At 36.9% G+C, this 23423-nt stretch overlaps 1 protein-coding gene across 1 annotated transcript; it reads left to right on the top strand.

Annotated features, from left to right (window-relative positions):
- The first annotated feature begins 361 nt into the window (after positions 1-361).
- Positions 362-1555, top strand: LOC114292237 (F-box protein At5g07610). Its single transcript, XM_028236139.2, has one exon. It carries the CDS (start codon positions 362-364, stop codon positions 1553-1555), a length of 1194 nt encoding a protein of 397 aa, XP_028091940.2.
- The last annotated feature ends 21868 nt before the right edge of the window (positions 1556-23423 follow it).

Below are 23423 nucleotides of genomic sequence, written 5' to 3'. Positions count from 1 at the left end.
CCCACATCTATGAGTATTTGTTTGGGGCATATTAAAAATGTACGCTTTTTATTCTTTTAGTATCTTTTTAAGGTCATAACATTTTTTTTTTTCTGGATATTTTTTTTTTATAAAAAATTAAAAAATACAATTATTTAGATTATTGCAAACAAAACAATATTATGGGGACAAGTTTATATCAATTATTTTTGTTAAGAAAAATGTAATTAATGTATCAGAGCGTTTGCATTGCATTGCCAGATCGGAGAATACTGACGAATTGAATTGCTATGGAACCACAACCTCTCTCCCCCCTCCCTATATCATCACCACCAGCCCTAACCCTAGATCACTCACCTCAACCACTGCCGCCGCCGCCGCCATGTCTTCCTCTGGCCAACGCCGTTGCCGCCTCAAGAACACCGTCACCATCAGCTCCGCCGAGAAGGTGATCGGAGATGACGATCTCCTCAGGAAGATCCTCATACGGCTACCAGCAAAGCCCCTCATCACATTCAAGCTCGTATCCAAGAGTTGGTGCTCTTTGATTTCCGATCCTTTCGTCCTTGACAATTGGATCCCTCCAATTTCAGCTTCCTCTTTTTTTCTCCTCAGGTACTTCTCTCCGTCTTCCCGTATTATCAAGTTCTATCACATATATCACGCTGGTTTTGTGAATAAGAACAAGAAGCTTGAATCATTCAAGTACGTAGATGACCGTGTCAAAATTTCACAGTCTTGTAAGGGCTTGTTGCTCTGTTCTACGTGTTTTTCTGATTTATATCCTAATTCACCTCGTTACTATGTTGTTAACCCTACCACCAAGGAATTTACCACCATTCCTAGGCCTACAAATGGGGATGATAGATACTTCATAGCTTCTATCAACTTGGCATTTGATCCCGCTGTTTCACTTCGCTACAAAATAGTTGCTGTCCTTTCCAAACAATGGCCCGACCATAATTGTCAAATTGCGGTATATTCGTCGGAAACTCGGATTTGGATGTTTTCCGACGCTTCATTTGCTTGCTCAGGGAAGATAACTTTTCACAATGGTGTCTTCTTTAATGGTAAGATCCATTGGTCTTGTTGCCACTCACAAGCATCCATATATTATGATTTGAATAGAAACCAATTCTCTGCATTGCCGATGCCAATTTGTCTCTCAATTGTGCCAATGTATTTTGGGGAGTTTGGAGGTCGTCTACGCTTAATGGAATTTTATCGAAATCCCACTAGTCATTTTGATGTGTTAGAGTTGAAGAGTGACTATTCTGAGTGGTTTGTGAAATACCGCATTGACCTTAAGATGGGTGTATCGGCTTTTCCAGAGATGCGTCGCGCTGGCTGGTCTACGGCCTTTGTATTCAGCGTGCTTTGCTTCCTTGGAGGAGAAGTTGAAGGGGATTCATGCTTGATCTTATACATACCTTGTAAAGTCATATCCTATAACTTCAAGGATAAGAGTTTTAGGAAGATTTGCAATTTGACGCTGAGTCGTGAGGACATTAGCAACTTGCGAGGTTGTCCATGGTCCACCATCCATCCATGCATGGAAACCATGTTTCATGTTTGATGGTATTTCGTTGCAAAATCATTCGTGTCGTCTCCATTTCGTTGTTTTCATTTGTTTCCTTTCTAGCCTTCTCTTCCTTCTAGTTAAGATTGTTTTTCCCCTCTCTTGGTGTAATAGTTTCAACAGTTGTCAATTTATTTATGCCTTGTGCAATGAAATGTTTGTGACATCAAGGATGTGTCATTTCTGATATGTTAAATTGATTTTATTCACTGCTCGATAAATTTCTTTATGGCTTATGCAATGAAATAGTTTTGTAACATCAACGATGTCTCATTTCTAATATGATTAATTTTACTTCTATTTGAGCTTATTGAGTTTCTTAAGTAAGAATGTAATTCAAAACTTTGGCGAGGTGATGAATGATGCATTTGCGAAGGCTGTAACCAATCAAAAACCTACGTTGTCTTTACCATTGGTGGGTGCCAAAGTGTTTATGGCGCTGTTTGGGAAGCTGCCAATGAGGCTAAAATAGCCTCATTTGAGAAATAAGCCAAAAAGTGGCACTGTTCACAGGTTTTCAAAAAAAAAAAAATAATAAAAAAAATAATAGGTACTGCGCTGGACAGTGTAGCCTACACTGTCACCGCCGGAAAATTATACATCAATGCAAAATTACCATTTTGCCCTTTTATATTAATTTAAAAAATAAAAAGTTAGGGATAAATTTGTCATTTTAAATTTAAACATCATTTCAACACACTTTTCAATACAATAACTCAACTAAAAAATCATCCCATCTTCCTAAACACAAAAACTAAAATAGCCACTAAAATAGCCAAAAATCCAAATAGCCTACTAAAATAGCCACTTCCCAAACGAGGCCTATGAGTAAATGAAATATATTAAATAAAAGACATAGCTGAACAATAATCACAAAGAAGATTTAATGTATTAATAAAGTTAAACAAGTTGAAGACTTGTATAATAGGGATTAGGATGCTTTTGTATTTCCTCTTGAAGGGTCTCAGGATAAAAATGTAGAAATGACGTTATTTAAACGTAAGATCTGCTAGTATATGTTCATCGTGAATATTGTTTGAATTTTATAATTCTGTTCTGTTCTTGTTTCTTTTTTTTTTTGGGTGAATAATGTTCTTGTTTCTGAGAAATGAAGCTTTTTGTTGCCAATATCCTGCATATCTTAGGCGGCAAATCATTGATGCACTTCCCTTTCTTTTTTGTTTCTTTTTTTTCCTGTTTTTTTTCGTGAGAATCTCAGGCACAAATTTACAGCCTTTGGCGGGAGCCCGTGAGGCCTGACATGAGTTGGGCCGGGCTAAATTTACACCCCTAAGAACAGGAGGTGAAGAAGGAATGAGATGAGGGTAGTAGGGTATTAGGTATTTTTATTTTAATTGATAAAACCATAAAACCACCTTCTGTAACTTACTAGTCAATGGCCTTGTTTGGCAAAGGCTACAAAAAAATAAAATAAAATAATAATAATAAAAAAAAATAAATCCAATTATCTTCTTAAATATAATTTTTTTTTGAAAAGTTAGCTATTTTAGTAGGTTATTTTAATTTTTGACTATTTTAGTAAGCTAAAATTTTTGTGTTTGGAAAAATGATTAGGTTTTTTTGTAGTTGGATATGATGTTTGTGAGAAAAAAAGTAAAATAATTGTGAATTTAATGTGATATTTTATTTTATTAATTATTTTAACTTATTTTATTATTTTGTGAATTTTAACTTAAAAAAAGGCTAAAAACTTTTAGATATGTGAGGTTGTGAGGTTGGTCGGCTAGGAGTAGAACCAGCCCATGTTTTGGCTAACAACAATGATTCATCCCACTAAAAATATCACCACTCATAGCACTAATGCATTAAAAAAGTAAAAAAAAAAAAAAAAAAATACAACTCCAAGACCAAAACATCACATCATTAATGACGGGACCCACTGCCAGCTAATTAGTGGGAGCACTAATTAGTGCTCCCAAGCATTTTTCTTTGGCTAAAGCGGTCCTGCATGGCAGTTGACTTAGGCTGTTTTAAATTTTGGTTATTAAATTTTTTGTGTTTAAAAAGATGATTAGATTTTTTTTAGATAAATTAACGGATATATTGAAAATGAAATATTCTTCAAAATAATAAATAGACTTTTCACCAAATTATTTGGATGGATTTCTCACCAACAAAATATATCTACTGAACTTAATATTTTATACTCTTCTTTAAGTTTGACTTTTCAACAAATTATTTCTTATTAATAAAATATTTAATAAACTATTTGAGATCGTTAACCTTTTTCCTCTTATCTTTATGCATACTTATATGCAACTGTGGATTTATGCATGTTATCTGTGTTGGAACTTGTGGATTATGTGGTTTGACCTAAGAGCATTTTCAATTCTACCTAGGGATGGCAATTTGAAACCGGCCCGACGGGGATCCCCGATCCCGACCCCGATTTAAACGGTTTTTTCCCGAAAAATACCCCCGACGGGGAGGTGACGGTATTTGAAAATCAATCCCCGATCTGTCACGGGCCGGGGACGGTGATCAGTGTTTGATCCCCGGCCCGGCCCGATCCCCGGCCCCGCCCCCGTTCCCGGCCCGATCCCCGAATTTCCCCCGAAGTGAAATTACTTTTATGCCCCTTATATTTATATATTTATATATATATATAATAATAAACCAACTCTCTGTCCCTCACTCTCATCTCAACTCTAACTCTCTCGTTCATCTCTCTCTCCCTCACTCTCATCTCAACTCTCTCCCACTCTCTCGTTCATCTCACATCACTGTCAACTCTCTCTCTCTCGCGGTCACCGACGAACACACCGACGGCGTCGCTCAATCCAGCCACTCTCGATCACCGACGAACCCAGCCACTCTCGATCACCGACGAACCCAGCCACTCTCGATCACCGACGAACCCAGCCACTCTCGATCACCGACGAACCCACTCGCGGTCACCGACGAACCCAGCCACTCTCGATCTCGATCTCTGTCACCACCAGCACCGAACCCACCGACGGCGTCGCTCAGATTTGTCTGTGTTAGATCTGTGTGTGTGTGTGTGTGTGTGATCTGATCTGATCTGATCTGATCTGTGTTTATGTTAGATCAATTTTTTTCTGTGTGTGTGAGTGATCAGATCTGATCTGTCTGTGTTAGATCAATTTTTTTTTTTTTAAGTTTAAATCTGTAATTTTTTTTTTATCTGATCTGATTTGATCTGTAATGAGTGTGAGGCATCTGAATTTTTTTTTTTTTTTTATAGCCGGGGAATGCTCGGGGTCGGGGAAACCCGATCCCCGTTGGGGGCGGGAGTGGGGGCAGTGATAGAATCCCCGTCGGGGATCGGGGCAGGGGCCGGGGCCGGGGAAAATGCGACCATCGGGGATCGGGGACGGGGAGTGTGATCCCCGGCCCCGCCCCGCCCCGTTGCCATTCCTAATTCTACCCACCTTTTTTCATCAAATTTAAGAAGTGTTCAAATCAACTCCAATCTTTTCCTCAATTGTTCATCAACTCAAGGGTGAGTATTTTTTTTTTAAACAAATTATACCATTAGTTCCTATATTTTGTCTCGTGTTAACCCCATTGGTCTTGCACTTTCAATTACACTATGGATAAATTACACTTTACACTTCTGGTCAAATCTCACTTTGGACTCTACACATAAAATTGTGATAATCAACCCCTTACACTTTTACTCAAATCTTACTTTGGTCTTTATACAAGTATCACTTCCCTCTTCTATTACTTTATTTTTAAATCTTTAACAAAATCCAGTTATGTGACAAAAATGTGACTACAAAATGAGGGTAAGAGAGGAAAATCATTAATGTTTCCCACCAATACACTTTGTCATACACAATAAGCAAATTAGAGTTATATAATATATATATATATATATATATATATATATATATATATATATATATGTGGGGGTATAAACGAGGACGAAAAGACAAGAAAGTAAAGCTTTTGAAATAAAAAAATTGTGACAAAGAAATCAAAGATCAAGAAAGATGAATAGACAGAAAACTGTATTACCGTGAAAAACAATGTTTTGTGATTCCAATTTATGCAAAACCCTAATTCATCTTTTTAATTGTTCACAATCTGTGTTTTGTTTTAGCTTAATATAGTCATATTTTGATGTAAATTTTAGGACAAAGTGTGTATTGATAAAATATGTAGATGATTGTCCTTTCTTACCTTCATGTTGTAGTCACATTCTTATCATATGATTGGATTTTGTTAAAGATTTAAACAATTGAGTAACCAGAATGAGATATTGACAATTGTATAGGAACCAAAGTGAGATTTGACCAAAAATATAGGAGGTTGATTATCATAATTTCATGTGATCAAAGTGGGATTTGACTAGAAGTACAAGTAGCTAACTGTCATAATTTTATGTGTAGGGTCTAAAGTGAGATTTGATGCAAAGTGTAATTTACCCTTACACCGTTGGTCCTACACTTTCAATTAAATCAATTTTGACCTTTAGGTTTCATTTGTTTCGAAGCAAAATGTTTTACACAAAAAAAATAAAAATAAATAAATAAAATAAAATTGTTTTTTGAGTTTGATTGACACCTGAAATAAAAATATTTTATTGTCTAAAAAAGAAATTCTGATTCAATAACAGTGTCATTTATGACTTTTTAGTGATCTAATATACATATTTGAAAAGACTAAATGTGTTGAAAATGTAGTGAATGAGAATTAATTTTGTAAAAATTGATTTACGAAATTTTTAAAGGTAAATCATTTTTAGGAAAAAATGATGCAAAAATATTTTTCTATAAAAATGTTTCTTACTTTTTGCTCAACCAAATAACGGAAAATGACTAAAATATTTTTGGCGAAAACATTTTACGCCAAAACAAAAGGAGTTTTAATTTTAGATTTTGTGTCAATTTTATCCAATTAATAAAACTGTTAATGTTTTTAACAGAAAATAAATGCTAAATTCCTCTACTACGGTAGGGCTAGAGTTGCAAACGATTTTAAAGTAGGTTTTGGAAAACTTCTCAAAATCTTTTTGTACAAAAAAATTTCTAATATGATAAAAACATGTATGCAAATTTTACAAGCAAATCTTCCAATCTTGGTGTGTGAGGCCGACTTAGTGTACTAAATTACCACAATACCCTCACCCACACTAAATTACTCCATCAAAACCAATTTTGATCACAACCAATACAAAATATCCTATTTCAACATAAAACTCACAATCTTGCATATATCCAAAACCGCAAATATAGACCGGTATTAGTGTTTTCACATATGTCTAACAAAAATGTTTCAGCCCCCCTTTTCCCCCCACCCCATTTGACCCTCTCTCTCTCATTGGTTACATTTTCTTTTTCTTTTTTTTCCTGCTCCTCCAATCACCATCCGCCACGTGTGTTGGGGGGGTGGTGGGGGTGATAATTGGAGGGGGTCTCTATCATGGCTCAAATCTTTGCAATTTTTGGGGAAATAGTAAATTTAAGTGTTTGAATGTGGGCTCTAAATGTTGGTTCATGTGGAGTAAAACGTCTAAAAATGTGATTACTTAAATCAAATGTTTTGGATGAAGCGTGCATTATGTGAAGCTTGGTATGTTGTTACATCTAATTATGTCCCTTGACTATCAAAATAATGCATTAAGCATTACTAATATAATATGCCAAGTTTTGGCTGATTGGAAGGTTGAAAGAGGTTACTCAAATTCTACAACTTTTGATGTATTAACCTAACTAGGAGGTGCATGACTGAAATGTCTGAAATTGAGTTATAAGATTCATCAATATTGAAGCTATCTTGGTGGTATGCTGCTTGAACTATAATTTTATTTCATTCTGCTGTCTGATATATGGGGGTTTAATGTTTAAATACCGTTTCACATCTAAAATGACTAGCACTTTTCCCTACCAAAAAACAAAGAGTGGGCTCTGTCCCATTTTGTTATGGGTTGTTTAGTCACATCATCTCTATCATGTAGAAGGTTAAAACTAGAAATTTTTCTGTATATATTTTTACACTAATGCTAAGAACACAAAATAGAAATGCGGGATGGATCATACAATGGTAATGTTTGATTCACAAGACTTATAGTGAATGTATTAATAATTCCATGTGATATTCACTATCCAATTGGATGAGTAGAATAAATTATCTCCTTATCCACTGTTTGATTTGCATTGGATAAGAAAATATATGAATGTAGGATACAACTATGTTTATCTTTTTTTTCCAATCTTATCCTCCATCAATATTTTTTACAATTTTTATTTTATCAAAATTTCTTCATAAATGTGGTTTTGAAAAAAATTATAAATAAATAAATAAAAGAAAAAAAAAATACAAAGGCCATGTTTGGTTTGTTTTTTAATTTTTTTTTTTATAAAAAATATAAACTAATTTGATAAAATAAATATCAAAAAATATTTTTAAATTTTTAAAAATTATTTTTAACCTTTTAAAATATAAAATAATATAAAAAAAATAAGTGTTTTAATTTTTAGTCAAGGATAAAAGAGTCTTTTTATTTTATTTCTCACCTTAGGATATATAATCACATCCCTACTCCATTACTAATATTCTTACAAGTTTGTTGAATTAATTATCTATTGGATTAATAATTCTGAAACAAAATTTCAAAACAAATATAAAATTATTGGGCTCACGAATTAATAATTTTAATCCCATGCTCTAATCATGTCAATCAAACATGTCCAAAGTGTATTGACAGGCTGCGATTTACTTGGAATGTAGACCCTACTGTGACTGTCTAATCCCAGCCATCCATCGCATTTTCTGTGGACCATTCCATGATTTGTTGTGTGTTGCCAGCATTGCTTATATTTCTATAGCTACAGTTGGGCTATCAGCCCCACAACTAACAATGGGGGTAAAAAGAAATGTCATAATTAAAAGGTTGAGGAAATGTATGAAATAAGGAAAGTATATGTTTGGCATAGGCTTTTTTTTGGGTGCTATTTTAGCGATAAAAAGAGAAAATAGATTAAAAAACTAATAAGACAAAGAGGGTGTTTGGGAAGTTGCTATTTTAGTAGGTTATTTTAGGTTTTGGCTATTTTAGTTGGCTAAAATTTTTGTGTTTAAGAAGATAGTTGGATTTTTTTTGTAGTTGGATGTGATGTTTGTGAGAGAAAAAGTAAAATAATTACGAGTTTGATATAACATTTTGTCTTATTCATTATTTTAGTCTATTTTATCTTTTTGTGAATTTTAGTTTAAAAAGTCAAAAAAAGCCTTTGCCAAACACTCAAAATGTCACATCCAAATCATAATCCCAAACGAGATTTAGTCCCAGGCTAAAATAGTTAAAAACTCAAAAATTCAAAATACTAACCCCATCCCAAACGAAGGCTTAGTACATGGGCATCTTCTTTTCTTCTTCTGGAATTTTATTAGAAGCATCTCATGCTTCCCATCTTATTCACAGGCCAATAATACCCTCTTTCTTGAGCATATTATTGTTTTTTCCAAGTGAAATTTTCATTTGGAGTGAAAACCTTGTAGAAGCTGCAACTTTTGCTTTGTGGTGTTGAACGTAGTCTCTCTTTCTGTCTTTTGTGTATGTGTACCTCATGGTGTTTTTTCCCCCACTTTTTCACGGATGCATAAACCTCTAAAATATGTACTTCACTCTATGGATTTTTTATGGGTGTTGATTACAAATGATATATTATGATGTTCAGACTTTTTCTTTTTTTTTTTTTTTTTTTTGGATTAAGTTATGATATTCTTCTGTCTTCTATTATAGTAACTTTTGTACGAGGGTATAGTAAGTTATATGTATATTTGTTACAGGGGGATCTTTTGAAGGTGAAAGTAAACAAACTGACTTCTATAAAGACTCAGTTTCCCTACTCATTTTATTCCCTTCCTTACTGCAAGCTAGAGAAAATAGTTAACAGTACGGGAAATCTTGGTGAAATGCTTCATGGTGATCGTATTGAAAACTCTTCTTATGTGCTCAGCTAATGATTTTGATTGTCCTAAGTATTTCAACACATTTTAAAATTTATGTTACAAATGTTCATTATTTAGTTTTTTGGACTAAACACTGTTGATTATTTGAATAACAGGTTCCTATTTCCAATCTGTATTTCTAATCGTTAATTACACATTTTATTTAAATGAGACCTCTAATTAATGAAGAACAAAAAAACCATGAACAGAAGATAAATTAAGAATTTATTTATTTATTTATTTATTGAAATTGTAGGGATTTAGAACCCTTAGATACAAAAATACAATAGTTGGGTTTAGAACCCTTTACCTAATGCTCGCCATTGTATCATATGCTTGCAGTGTAATGTAAGCTCTCGATTTCTTCTTTCTTGTAACGACTTCTTTAACTCTTCATCTCTCTCTCTCTCTCTCTCTCTAATTAATGAAGAACAAAAAAACCATGAATAGAAGATAAATTAAGAATTTATTTATTTATTTATTTATTGAAATTGTAGGGATTTAGAACCCTTAGATACAAAAATACAATAGTTGGGTTTAGAACCCTTTACCTAATGCTCGCCATTGTATCATATGCTTGCAGTGTAATGTAAGCTCTCGACTTCTTCTTTTTTGTAACGACTTCTTTAACTCTTAATCTCTCTCTCTCTCTCTCTCTCTGTGATATTCTCACTTTTGATTTTTCGATCCCCTCTTGTGTGATGGTCCTCATATTTCTAGAGTGCCATCCAAGTGATAAGAGTGCCTCTTTCTCAATTTGAATTTCAAATTGAATGATAGCGACATTTGAATTTTGAATGATAATGCTAGATGATTGAAATTTATGTGCCAACAAATGCCCCATCGTGATTTGTACAAGTGAATTTTTTAACTGTGCAAATCACGACAACTTGGTGCTTTTATTTAGGCCTTTTTTAGATCATAGATTGGATTATTTCTTGGCCTTCATCACTTTCGACCCCTTTGACTTTGTATGCCTTTTTTTTATTATTATTTTTGTGTCATACATAGACCCCCCCCCCAAAGAATTTAATTAATCCTCTTTTTTTTAATATATAATTTATTTTATGAGTCAATTGCTCTTTATAGTCTATGGGCCTTTTATTTTTGTTGCATGGTCCCTCTTTCAATGGACATAATCTTTTTTTATGGGTTAATTGCTCTTTATAATCCGTGGACCTTTTTTTTTTTGTGGTTAAATGGACCCTTTTTGTAGACTTGATCCTTTTTTTTTTTTTTTTTTTCTTTTTTAAAGGTCATAGGTAAGATCTAGGAATTTAATTGGGCCTTTTCCTTTTGTGGGCCTCTCTCTTCATTCCATGTGGGCTTTTTATCAACTTGCCACCACTTTTTTTATTTTATTTTTTATTTTTAGGATCAATCTTTTTTATAGCAGATTTTTTTAGGTCATCATGGATATTGATAGGATTTCAAATCCTACATGAATTCTTACTCTTTGGAGTGTTTCCAATCCTACATAAACTCTTACTCTTTGGAGTGTTTTCAATCCTATATTTAGCCCTGTTTGGTAGAGCTGTGGGAAAGTGCTTATAGCTTATGCCTAAACAGCTTATAGCTTATAACTATGAACATAAGCTGATTTCTGACTTATTCTTAAAGTATCTCCTGCCCCACTCAAAGAATAAGCTGATTTCTGACTTCCAAAAAGCTATAAGCTATAAGCTATAAGCTAAACCAAACACATCAAAATAGCTTAAATTAAGCTGAAAGCTGAAATAAGCTGATTATAATTTCTGCCAAACAGGCACAAACTCTTGTTCTTTGGAGTATTTAAGGATATCACTACCTCTTTTCTTAATCGATACTTTATGCTTTATATAACACCTTTCATATATATATTTTTTTCTTGTAGCCCCTTTTTTTCTCCTACAGATTTGTAGTGCATATTAGGTCTTCATCCTTCTAGCATCTTTCCAATAGAATTTGTTCTTAGAGGACACAAAAGATTCCCTTCTAATCCCTTCATATTTCCAGCAGAAATTGTTCTTTCATATCAGGTATGCTTTCCTTTTCTTTTGTTTGTCTTTCTTCTTCTCTTTTTCTTCTTTTTTTTTTCTTTTTATTTTTTTTAACAGCAACAACCCCCCCTTTTTTGTTTTAGAATCTGAAACCTCTTCTTTTAATAGCAAATCTTCTCTCTTTTTTTATTTTTTTATTTTTTACTTAGCCCTCTAGCAGAATTTTTTTCTACATGAGCCTTTTTTTTTTTACACGTATATAACCCCCTTTTTTTACCTTCCAGCAGAAATTTTCTTCTCATGAACCTTTTTTATAACCCATATGAACCCATGTGTATAACCTGCTGTCATGTTTGTTTAGCAGATATGGCCTTAGATATGAATAAAGATAGCCCATTTTGCTAGATAACAAACCCAAATAGTAAAAAAAAAGATGCTTTTTGAAGTTAAGACAACCATGTAAAAAACTGCAGCCCCTTTTTATCTGCTGCCTTTATTTTATTTTATTTAGTATGTTTGTCACAGTAAAGATCTATTTGCTGCTTTATCTATGTCCACATATATACGTTTTTTTTTTTTTTTTGAAGTCGTGCAAGCATTTTTGTTGCTAGATCATGAGCCTAAATAGCCCAAGTAATGTCCTTTTTGATACAAACAAGGAGCCCTTTCCTCCTCCTCCTCCTTCTTCTTCTTCTTCTTCTTCTTCTTCTTCTTTGTTTTCTTTGCACAAGAATTGTTGACATGGCTGCCTTCTAGCAGATTTTTTTTTTTAACCCCAAAGTCCTTGCTTGCAAACATCAACAAAGACCCTTTTATTTTATTTTATTATTTTTTTTCTTTCTAAAGAAACCTGCTACTAATGAAATCTCAAGCCCTGTTTAGAAGCTGCAGTCTTTTTTTAACACCCATACCTGGTTCATGAGTATCATGTTCTTAAATTCTGCATGCAGTAGCATTCCTTGTATATACAATTGGCCCAACAAGACATGACCTTTTTTTTAAGACCAAACAGTACTTTTTTTTTGGCATGAACCCTTTTTTTCTTTGCATCAAACATGTATATAATTTTCAAAGCTAGCAATAGCAAAACTTTTTTCTCTCTCTCTTTTTTTTTTTTTTTCTTTTTTTCTTTTTTGAAAATCGAATCATTTTTTTTTGAAAATCGAATAAAGTCTTGCCCCCTCGTGATTCGTGCAAGTAAATTTTAACTGCACAAATCACGATGACTAATTTTTTTTTTCTTTTTTCCTTCTTCTTCTCCTTTTTTTTTTTTTTTTTTTTTTTTTGTTTAACAATTATTTCATATCTTTTTTTTATCTCTTTTGTAGGCAACACACAAGACTTCAGACCTATTTTAGGTATCATTGCCCCTTCCATCCCAATGGCAATGATTGGCTTAAATCCTTGGCAGTGAATATGTTCCTTTCAACCCAATGGCTTGAATCCTTGGCAGTGAATGAGTTTCTTTCACCCCAATGGCTTGGATCCTTGGCAGTGAATGGGCTCCTTTTACTACAATGGCTTGAATCCTTGGTAGTAAATGGGCTTCCTTCACCCCAATGGCTTGAATCCTTGGCAATGAATGGGCTTCTTTTACCCCAATGGCTTAGATCTTCAGCAGTGAATGGGTTCCTTTCACCCCAATGGCTTGAATCCTTGGTAGTGAATATGTTCCTTTCACTCCAATGGCTTGAATCCTTTGGAAGGGGCTTTCGTCAATTTCTTTAGCTTATGACATTATTATCGTATATTTTCCTTAGCTGACCCCTCTATTTTTTTTTAGGCAACATGGAAAAAACACTTGAATATCTTCAACGTGATGAGAGGGATGAATAGGATAAATCTGGTTCGAAAATAATTAGGCACAAACCTATCACTGCTTTATTGTCACCCGCCAAGTTGGACCCTTATGTCCCTTTACATACGGCTTCCGAAGACTTGATCTATATAGGAATTTGAAACGACTGCGAGATTCTTAAGAAAAGGCACTCTAAATCAATCGTTTCATTCGCTGTCTCGATCCTCTGTCCATTTTCTGAAGACGTTAATTGCTTTGAATTTAACACTCTTCTTAGGAGAATGAAAATTGAAAATTTGAAATGGGATAATTCTTTTAATGTCTGCGGCATCTCTACCCATCTTCAATCCCCTATATGAATTTTTTGGTTGAATGACGTTCTTTCCACATTTTCCCCTATTTTGAAGAAGTGTGGGATTTATGCCGCAATCTATCTATCCTAATTTTCTTCTGCTAGGAATGTTGCCCTACTCAAAGGATTTTTAGAGCGATGGTCGCTAGACACCAACACCTTTCACACCAATTATGGCGAACTTGGGATCTCTTTATGGGACCTTCATCGCATTAGCGGCCTCCCCATCCTTGGTGAGTTTCATGAAGAGTTCACCCCTTCCAATGACGTTTTATATTCATCCAAGACATCCAAGGTGTGCCGTGGTCTTTTCAACATTTATGCAAGCTCTTTTCAATCCAAGAAATTTAATAGTTGGACTTTCAAGTTTATTGACGAATCCCCAACTTCGATTAGTGGTTTTCGACGAAAAGAAAAAATCCCTAATGATGTGTATCTTTCTGGTTTCTTAGCGAGTTAGCTTAGCAGGTTTGTCTTCCCTCATTGTTCTGGGGAAATTTGTCCGACTACCTTTTATGTAGCAACCAAAATGGCTGGTGGTACGTTATTTAGCCTGGCCATCCCCATCCTTGCATATCTCTATCATTCTCTTAGTAGAATGGCATTACCACATTCACTTAGGAAGGAGAATTTTCCAGAGACTATATCTATTAGCGATTGTACAGGAACTTCCCAACCAACAGTTTCGACCAAAACCCCAATGGACCAATTTCGCACATACTTGCACTCTTTTCTTGAAGATAAAGATGAGAACATGATTCAAGAACTCTTTGAGGGAGATGGGTATGAATTAACTGTCTTGGGTCGTATTCGCATTAAGAGTGTTGAAATTCTTTCTCTCACCAAATCTTTTGATCGTTCAGTCAATGGGAGTAGCGAGAGTGAAGATGAGTTTTATTACTACACCCCTCTTTTAGATAGCACACCTACTAAGATGAGTAAATTGCCCTTAGCAAATGTGGATTTTCCTTCTTCTTCTTCGGTAAAGTCATCCAAGCTTTTGGAGAAAGGAATAATTCCTTCTCTTTTTTATTTTTTATTTTTTTTATTATTATTGTTTTTTAAATACCTTTCATTTTCTTGGGCACTGTGTCTCGGACTTCCCCAGCTGCCTCGCATATGCCATTGGCTACCTTTAAGGGTATTCTTATTCATTCCTTGTACCTCATTTTATTCCATTATGTATCAAGGAACTCTTTTCTCTTTAGATCATGCCACATTGCAGAATCCATGGGTCACCTGCGGGAATCACAACTTGTATTCTCCCACACCTAAGTCTCAACAAGGTATACTTTACTTATCCACACACACACACACACACATATGTTATTTTTACTTTCTATCTTTTCATTGAGTGTCTCTCTCTATTTTCACAGAAATTACTTCTAATACATTGGAAGAGGTAGACGAAGTTACTTCTCATACCTCGGAAGAGACCCAAATTCTTGCAAACTTAATTAAAGCAAATGGGGTTAACAAATTATTCGACTGACTTGAAGCACCCCTTGCTCTATCTAGCCTTCTTTTGGGACTTCATCTAGCGAAGCAGCCACTTATATTCAGAATGGTCTTACTATTTTTCTCCAATCAATGACAGATGTTAATGGCATGATTGCTGTAGTAAATAGTGTTTTCATGGTTTTGAAGAGTTTGGGTGTAGACTTCACCTCCTTTTACGAGAAAGTGAAGATATTCCTTGGGTGCTTTGCTTTGAAAACCCAACTTGCAGATTCTTCAAGCTTGTCTATTGCAGAGCTTGAGGCCCAATATTATGAGAAGAAGCTTCATTTCGACAAAGTTTTTGGCGAACATGAAGAGTTGTCTGCTTCAATTATCAAGTTGGATGAGCACATTGTGGGTCTTAACCAAAGGATTATTCAAACCAAAGAATTACTCAAGCAACTTGAAGAGGAATTGTCATTCATCCAAGTGAAGCATGCATCCTTTACGCGTGATTTTGCACAAACTTCTGTGGGTGTTTCTAAATCAGAAGAAGACGTTCAAACTGCTCTGAATGTTTTGAGCTAGCACAAGAAGAAGAATAGACAACATAGTGTTGTGAAACGTGCTTTTGAAAGGGCTAAGGCTTCTCTTAATGAATGAATGTATTTTTATTTTGTTATTCATTCATTTATTATTTTTCAACGAACATTTTTTTGTTTGTTTTTGAAAACAATGTATTTATTAAATTTCGCTCAGTAATAGATTTATTTGTTATATGAAATTTCACAACACAATGTATTGATTTGTCTTATTTTAGCTGTTCACAGTTTATACTCTTGCGGGCCAGGAGTATCCAATGTTTTACCACCTTAGAGTTCGATGGGGGTATTTTAGCTGTTTAACCACATAAGATACCGTTGGTGGTCTTCGACTTATGTTTGGCCATACACAATTTATACTCTTGCGGGCCAGGAGTATCCAATGTTTTACCACCTTAGATTTCGGTGGGATATTTTAGCAGTTTAACCACATACAATACCGCTGGTGGTTTTTTTTTCCTCTCTTTCTCTCTCTCTCTCTCTCTTTTATGCTCTAACTTTTGCCTAGGCTACCCTTTCGGATTTTCAACCTAGTGGGCATTCTTAAGGGTAATATCTCTTCAAGAACCTTGTATTGGTCGGAGGAATGATTCTGTTACCATCCATCGTTATCAACAAATAAGCCCCATTAGAATAAACTTTCTCAATCACATAAGGTTCTTCCCATTTGGGCTCAAGCTTTCCTTTGGTTCTTTGTGAGACTACTATGGGTGTTCTAACCATTAGTACCAAGTCTCCTTTCTTAAAGAAGCAAAGCCTCACTCTTTTATTGAATGCATTTGCCACCCTTTGTTGGTATATCTCCAAGTTCTATTGAGCATACAACCTTCTTTCATTTAGGGTCTCGAGCTCAGCCAACCTCACTCTTGCACTTTCATCTTCTATTAAGGACTCTCGTATTGCCACTCGCAACGATGGTATTTGAACCTCAAGTGGTAACATTGCTTTTCCTCCAAAAACCAACGAATAAGGGGTTGCTTGAACAGGAGTTCTGTGAAAAGTCCGATAAGCCCACAAAGCTACTTGTAACTTTTCGTGCCAAGTTCTTTTCTTCTATCCACCATCTTCTTAAGAATTTTGCATAATGTTTTGCTGAAAGCTTCTGCTAAACCATTGGCAGGTGCATGATATCTTGATGAATAGTTGTCTTTGATTTTGTACTTGGCAAATAACTTGTTCAAAGCATCACTTTGGAACGGCTGTCTATTATCCATGATGACACTTTATGGAATCCCAAGCCTGTAAAGCCACGGTCTCTGCCTATTTTGAGAAATAGTCAGTAGCAGCTAGGATGTATCGATATCTTGCTTGTACAAAAGAACCAATAATTACCATACCCCATACTGCAAATGGCCAAGAACAAGTTGTTAAATGTAGAGGTTTTGGGGGTTAGTGGAGAAAGTTCCCATGGAATTGCCAGACTTAGCATCTTCGAGCATAATCTATGCAATCTGCAATCATAGTTGGCCAATAGTAGCCCAACCGTTTTAGCTACATATGTAGGTTAGGACCACTTTGATGTGCTCCACATACACCTGCATGTACTTCTGTCATTACCTCTTGAATATGCTCATTGGCTATATACCGCATGTACATTCCATCCAAAGACCTTTTGTATAACCCGTCTTTCCACAAGATGAATTTGGTAGCCCTGATTCTCACTTCAATTCTTTTTACTTTATCTTTAGGTAGCCTAACATGTTGAAGGTAAGCTATGAATGGTTCCCACAAATCCTCCTCACTTTCTTCTTTCGTGGTGACGACCAAGATTGGAACTAAGTCAGAAACCTCTTTTAAAGGTTGTAACACCCTTCTTTCACCTACTGTGATAGTAATTGTTTTACTATCTGGTAGGGTGAGTGATGCAGCCAAACTTGCTAGTGAATTAGCTCGAGCATTTGTTCTTCTCTTCACGTGAAAAATATGTGTTTTCTTGAATTGTGAAAGCAATTGATCAGCCCTTTCATGATAAGGGATGAGACTTGTTTTCTTAACAATGTACTCTCCACGAAGTTACTTTACCACCAATTCTGAATCTCCATAAATTGAGAGTTCTTCAATAGGAATTTGTAATGCCAATTCTAATCCAGCAATTACAACTTCATATTCTGCCTCATTATTAGAGCATCCTTCACTTAAGGCGAAAGAATGGGTGATTATAGCATTGTCTAGAGTCACAAACACAATTCCAATTCTAGCTTTATTGTTTTTAAGATTTTCTTGCTTCTTGCCATCTGGACTCCTTAAAGCTTCATCTGGTAAATCAGTTACTAGAGGTAAGTCATCAGGTATAGGATGTGCTGCCAAAACGTTTGCTAGAGCCTGCCCCTTTACAGCTCTTTGGGGAACATATTCAATTGTGAATTGTTAGAGAATTACAGCCCACTTTGTAATTTTCCCTGAAAAGTATTGGCCGCAAAAGTATATATTTCAAGGGGTCTGCTCTTGATATCAACTTGACTTCATGTTCCAAGACATAGTGCTTTAGTTTTTGCAAGGTGAACACTAAGGCAAGACATGTCTTTTCGATAGGGGAATAATTGACTTCTGCCCAAACTAGAGTACAACTCAAGTAATACAAGGTGTAGACGCCCCATTTTTGATCGACCTTAAGACTTAGACATCATCGATTGAGCGCTCGGTGATTGCGCATGTTGTGCTCGTTCTGAGGTCACGGAGTCTCGGCTGAGAGCCTTGCCTCCAGACTTCGGGACTCTTCTGTGCTTTGCCTCGGTATGCGAACCAGGTTCTGTTTTCTCTTCCCAAAGGGAGGGAGAGGTCTCATAGACCATCTCTCAATGGCCGTAGGCTACGTTTCATGGTCATAGGCCACTGTTCCCATTTGGAGATCAGTTTTCGGTTTTCAGAGCCGTCGGCCGTGCGCCTCGGTTCGGGACCGCTTAACTTTCTCCGTTTGCTCCGATTTTTGGCACACACCTTGTTTCCTCTCTCTAGAGGGACACTGTGGCCCGGGAGACCACCTTCGTGGTTGCACGCCACTTTCGATGCTTAATAGTCAGTTTTCGGGGCACCCGGCTGCGCGTTTTGGTCCCCGAACCCTCGTTTTGCATCGGTGTGGGTTCATTTTTGGCATGGACCCTAGTTTCATTGTTAGGAAGGTGGTACCAGGGTGGGAGACCACCTTTTCTTCTTGGAGACTACCTTTCTCTTCACCGGCCAGTTTTCTTGTTAGAGAGCTGGTCTCCTTCACTTTTGGGCCACAATTGCTGGTCTCCCATACCACCACTGAGTTGCATTCACCTGGGAGACCATCCCTAGAGGCCACCAACCACCCAAATCAAATCAACCCTTTTGACCCTGGTCGGCCGACCAGGGAAAGTGGTCGGCCGATCACTTGAACTGGTCAGCCAGCTTTCTGCAGATTTGTCTCACTGAGTTGCTTCCAGCTGTGCCAGCTGGGAGGCATTTGCTCAATCCTCCATACACACCCTCTTGTTTTGGCTTCTTAAAGAAGCTTGACCCTTTGCTCCAAGCTTCTAAGAGAAGCTTGAACCTTTCTTAGCTTCTTGAGGAAGCTTGACCCCTTTGCTCTAGCTTCCTCAAGAAGCTTGACCCTTTTTGCTTTAGCTTCCTTAAGAAGCTTGACCCTTTGCTCCAAGCTTCCAAGAGAAGCTTGGACCTTTGTTCTCCTATAAGAGAAGCTCTCTCCCTCATTAGCAAAGGTTCAGATTTTTTGGCTAAGGCATACATACACCTCTCCCTATATCTCTCTATTTCAAGCTCCAAAGCTCCATTGTTCTTGGCCATTACACACCACCTCCTATCCTAACACCTCCACCATCACTCTAAGCACCTTGGAGCTGGTTTTCAGAGGTTGAAGGCTAGCTGTTTTGGTCCAGAAGTTGCTGGTCCCTTTGGCTACAAGGGTAACACTCTATTTCCCTCTATTTCCCTCTTTTTGGCATTGTTTGTTCCATCTCTTAGCCTAGTTTGAAAGAATATTTGGGCTTTGTCATGAACTAAAAAAAGTCTTATTTTGAGCTCCTCTTGAAGTTTGTTTAAGGTCATTTTTCTGTTGGGGGTCATCTCCCTCCTTGCATGCTTGTTTTGACTTTGTTTTGAGCCATGCATCTAGGCCTTTGCATTGGCCTTTGTTTGACCTCTTAGCCATTGAAATCCAGTGGATTTTCAGTGGTTAGTGTGCTATTTTTAGCCCCGAAATCAGAGAGGGGTGACCCTCTCACCCCTTGTTTTGTTTACTAGCATTGTTGGCTTTACAAAGGAGCCCATATTTGCACACTTCTTGAGCATGTTTCAGGCCATTTTTGATGAGTTTCAGGACCTGCATGAACTCTTTCCAGAGTTTTTTTTGCCATATTAGGTGTCCCTCTTGCATGTGTAGAGTAACCCTCTTCATAGCCTTTCAAAGGAGCCTTTACTTGCATGCTTCCTAGCCTCATTTCAAGCCCTTTTCAGTGAGTTTTAGGGCCTTCATAACCTCTTTCCAGAGGTGGTTTTGTCATGTGGGGTGTCCATCTTGCATGTGTAGAATAATCCTCTTTTTGGCCTTTCAAAGGAACATATCATTCTTGCATGCATTGACCTTGTTTCCATGAGTTTTTGGGCATTATTTGACATGGCATACTTCTGAATTTTGCTGGTTTGGTGACCTCTTGATTGCCTCACATACTTGTAGTGCAAATCCTCTTTACTAGCTTACATTGCATGCTATGTTGACCCTTGATTCTAGCACTTTTTGGCCATGCCTTAAACTGATTTTGTGCATATTTTGGACTGCCTTAGCTCTTTTTTTAGGTCTCATGGTTGAATGATGCTTTTTTTGCATGCTTGTAGTACAATATCCATGCTTAGCTTTGAGTTTCGAGGTCTATTACATATATATACTGAGGTGTTTTCATGTTTTGGGGCCATTGCATATCATATTTCAGAGCTTACATGTATGCCATATTCCCATGATTTTCACTCTTTAAATGCGTTTGAGAGTTATTCTTGAATGCCTCATTTACCGACCGTTGCATGAGCTTCATTTGAATGCATTCCGAGCCACCATCCCAACGCATTTTGCCACTGATTTTGGTCTGCATAGGGACTGTTTGGGATTGGTTTCATCATTTGAGCATTGTTTTGCATACCTGTAGTGTAATCCATTCCACTAGTTTCGGTATTCGGGTCATCTAGCATACATCGGGTGAGGTGTTTGCATGTTTTGGGACCATCTTGTATGCTATTTCAGAGCTGGAATTTGTGTCATTGTATGCCATGTGTCATCCCTTGCCATGCTTTGGTAGAGTGGCATTCGATGCCTTAGGTTCGGTCCCTTGCATTGGGCATGTTTGCATGAGCGTTCTTGTCTAATTTCAATTGTGTTTGGCCACTGATTTGAGTGTGGCTGAGGTCCACTCACATTGGTTTAAGTCCATCTTGCATTGTGTATGCCATTTAGTTCATGTTGTGACATGTTTGGCCATTGCATTGTGTATGCCTTGATCATCTCATTGATAGTCTTCATCTGTGCATGATAGTCTTCGTATATGCATTGTGTATGCCATATGGTTCATATGTATTGAGTATGCCATCCTTAGTTCATAGCCTTGTGTATGCTAGTTGCATGTTTGCATATCATCCCTCGCATGCCAGCATGATTAGGTTGCATTGCATTTAGGGTTGCATGTTAGTCGCATTGCGTATGCTATCTTGTTGCATTATGTTTGGAGTAGGGTTAGTCCAAACACGGGAAACGAGGGACGTTTCGTACTCAAAGTGACGAAACATGCCTCGATTCTCGGTCATCGACACTCCGGATTACCCATGATGGAGTTTAGGCCTTGTTGTGTTTTCATATGCATTCATTCCACATTGAGTTGTGCAATTCGACTCCTCGGCCATCATACATCGAGATGCGTGATTGGTGGCACGAGGATTGAGATCTATACCCCCTAGAGCTTATGCAATGACGGGGAGAGTGGTCGTGCACACATACGTTGAAAATACTTTGCTATGCCCCTTTCTTGCTCTCTGTTGCAGCAAACCGGAAACCAACAGCCAAAATTGGTCAACAAGCCTTTTGGAGCTTTGTACAGTATTCTGGGATCAATAGCAAATAGAGGCAAATCGGGGCATTGCAAAATTGGTCAACAAGCCTTTTGGAGCATTTTCTTTCCCTTGCTCATTATGTTGTGTCAATAATGTCTCTAACGAACCATCAAGGGCTGCTATGTACAACAAGAGCGGTTTCCTTTTTATTGGGCTCATGAGTACTGGAGGCTTCAGAAGATACTCCTTAATACTGTTAAATGCATTTTGACACTGCTGATCCCATTCAAATGGAACACCCTTTTTCATTAATCATGAGAATGGCAAGCATCGACCTGCCAAGTTAGAAATAAATCTTCTGATATAAGCCAATCTCCCTTATAGCCCTTTCAATTCCCTTAAATTTTGCAGAGGAGGCATTTTAGTAATGGCTTTAATCTTAGTAGGGTTGATTTCAATCCCTTTGTTTCGAACCACAAACCCTAGAAATTTCCCTGAGAAAACTCCAAATGCACATTTTAGTGGGTTCATCTTGAGTTTGTATCTCCTCAAGCGTTCGAAGATTCTTAACAAATCTTCCACATGGTTTTCCTTTTCCTTTGTCTTGATGATAAGATCATCAACATAGCATTCGATGGTGTCATGGTGTCACCGAAAATTACTGTCATCGCCCTTTGATACGTGACCCCAGCATTTTTTAGGCCAAAAGGCATTACCTTATAGAAAAAGACTTTTCTCGAAGTCCTGAATACAGTCATTTCCTTATCTTCAACTGTCATTTGGATTTGATTGTATCCTGAGTATCCATCCATAAAAGACAAGGTTTCATACCTAGTAGTTGCAGCTACAAGAAGTTCAGTGATGGGCAAAGGAAAGTCATCTTTAGGACAAGCCTCATTGAGGTCATGAAAATCGATGCAAACCCTGATTTGACCATTCTTTTTCTTGACTGGCACTATGTTTGCTAGCCAGGTTGGATATTTGACTTCCCTGATGAATCCTGCATTGATACGTTTGTCGATTTCAACTTTAATTTGGGCTATAAACTTTGGTCGAGTTCACCTCTGAGGCTGTTTAACTGGCCGTTTCTCAGGGTGAATTGTAAGCTTATGGATTGCAATCTCTGGATTAAGACCAGACATTTCACTGTAGTTTCATGCGAATATGTCGCGATACTCCCTTAAGAAGGACATATATTGCTGAGCATCTTCTTCCTTTAAATTTGCACTAACGAAGGTTGGTTTGTTTTCTCCTTCATCACCAAGATTTACCCTCACGAAGATCACTAACTGTGGCTTGGCCTCCTACTTCAAATTCTGTTGGTACAAGTTGAGTTTCATCTTCGTCAACATCTTCTAACACCTCTTGAGTGGTAGTCATGTTTATTGGAAATTTTCCCCCATCCCCCCGATAGCCTAACCCTTCTGTCCTAGTGGTGATAATATCGCCTTGCTAGATAGCCTTCCTTTGCGAAGGTGTCAATGCAACATCAAAGGGTGTCATTGTCCCTAGTGGTATTTTTTCAAGATCTAAACCAACCTTTACCAACATCTGTGTAATTTCTGCACTGAAGGTAGGCTTCTCAAAACTCGAGATGTTTTCTTATGACATTTGTTCAACTTTCACCTTCAGTTCAACATCTCAAAGTGAGTGGAATATGATGGGTTTCGACCCTTTTCCTTCAAGAGGGACCACGATCTTATTATATTTCTCCACGTAGGTGCATTTTGTCTTC

Source organism: Camellia sinensis, chromosome 4, assembly GCF_055761805.1.
Source record: "Camellia sinensis isolate YWXY chromosome 4, ASM5576180v1, whole genome shotgun sequence".
Lineage (NCBI taxonomy): Eukaryota > Viridiplantae > Streptophyta > Magnoliopsida > Ericales > Theaceae > Camellia > Camellia sinensis.
Note: the sequence above shows the minus strand (reverse complement) of the source record. Positions and strands in the feature narration are given on the sequence as shown.

What these genes read in the sequence shown, in the direction of transcription:
- LOC114292237 (XM_028236139.2), top strand. Translation starts at nt 362, where the DNA reads ATGTCTTCCTCTGGCCAACGCCGTTGCCGCCTCAAGAACACCGTCACC.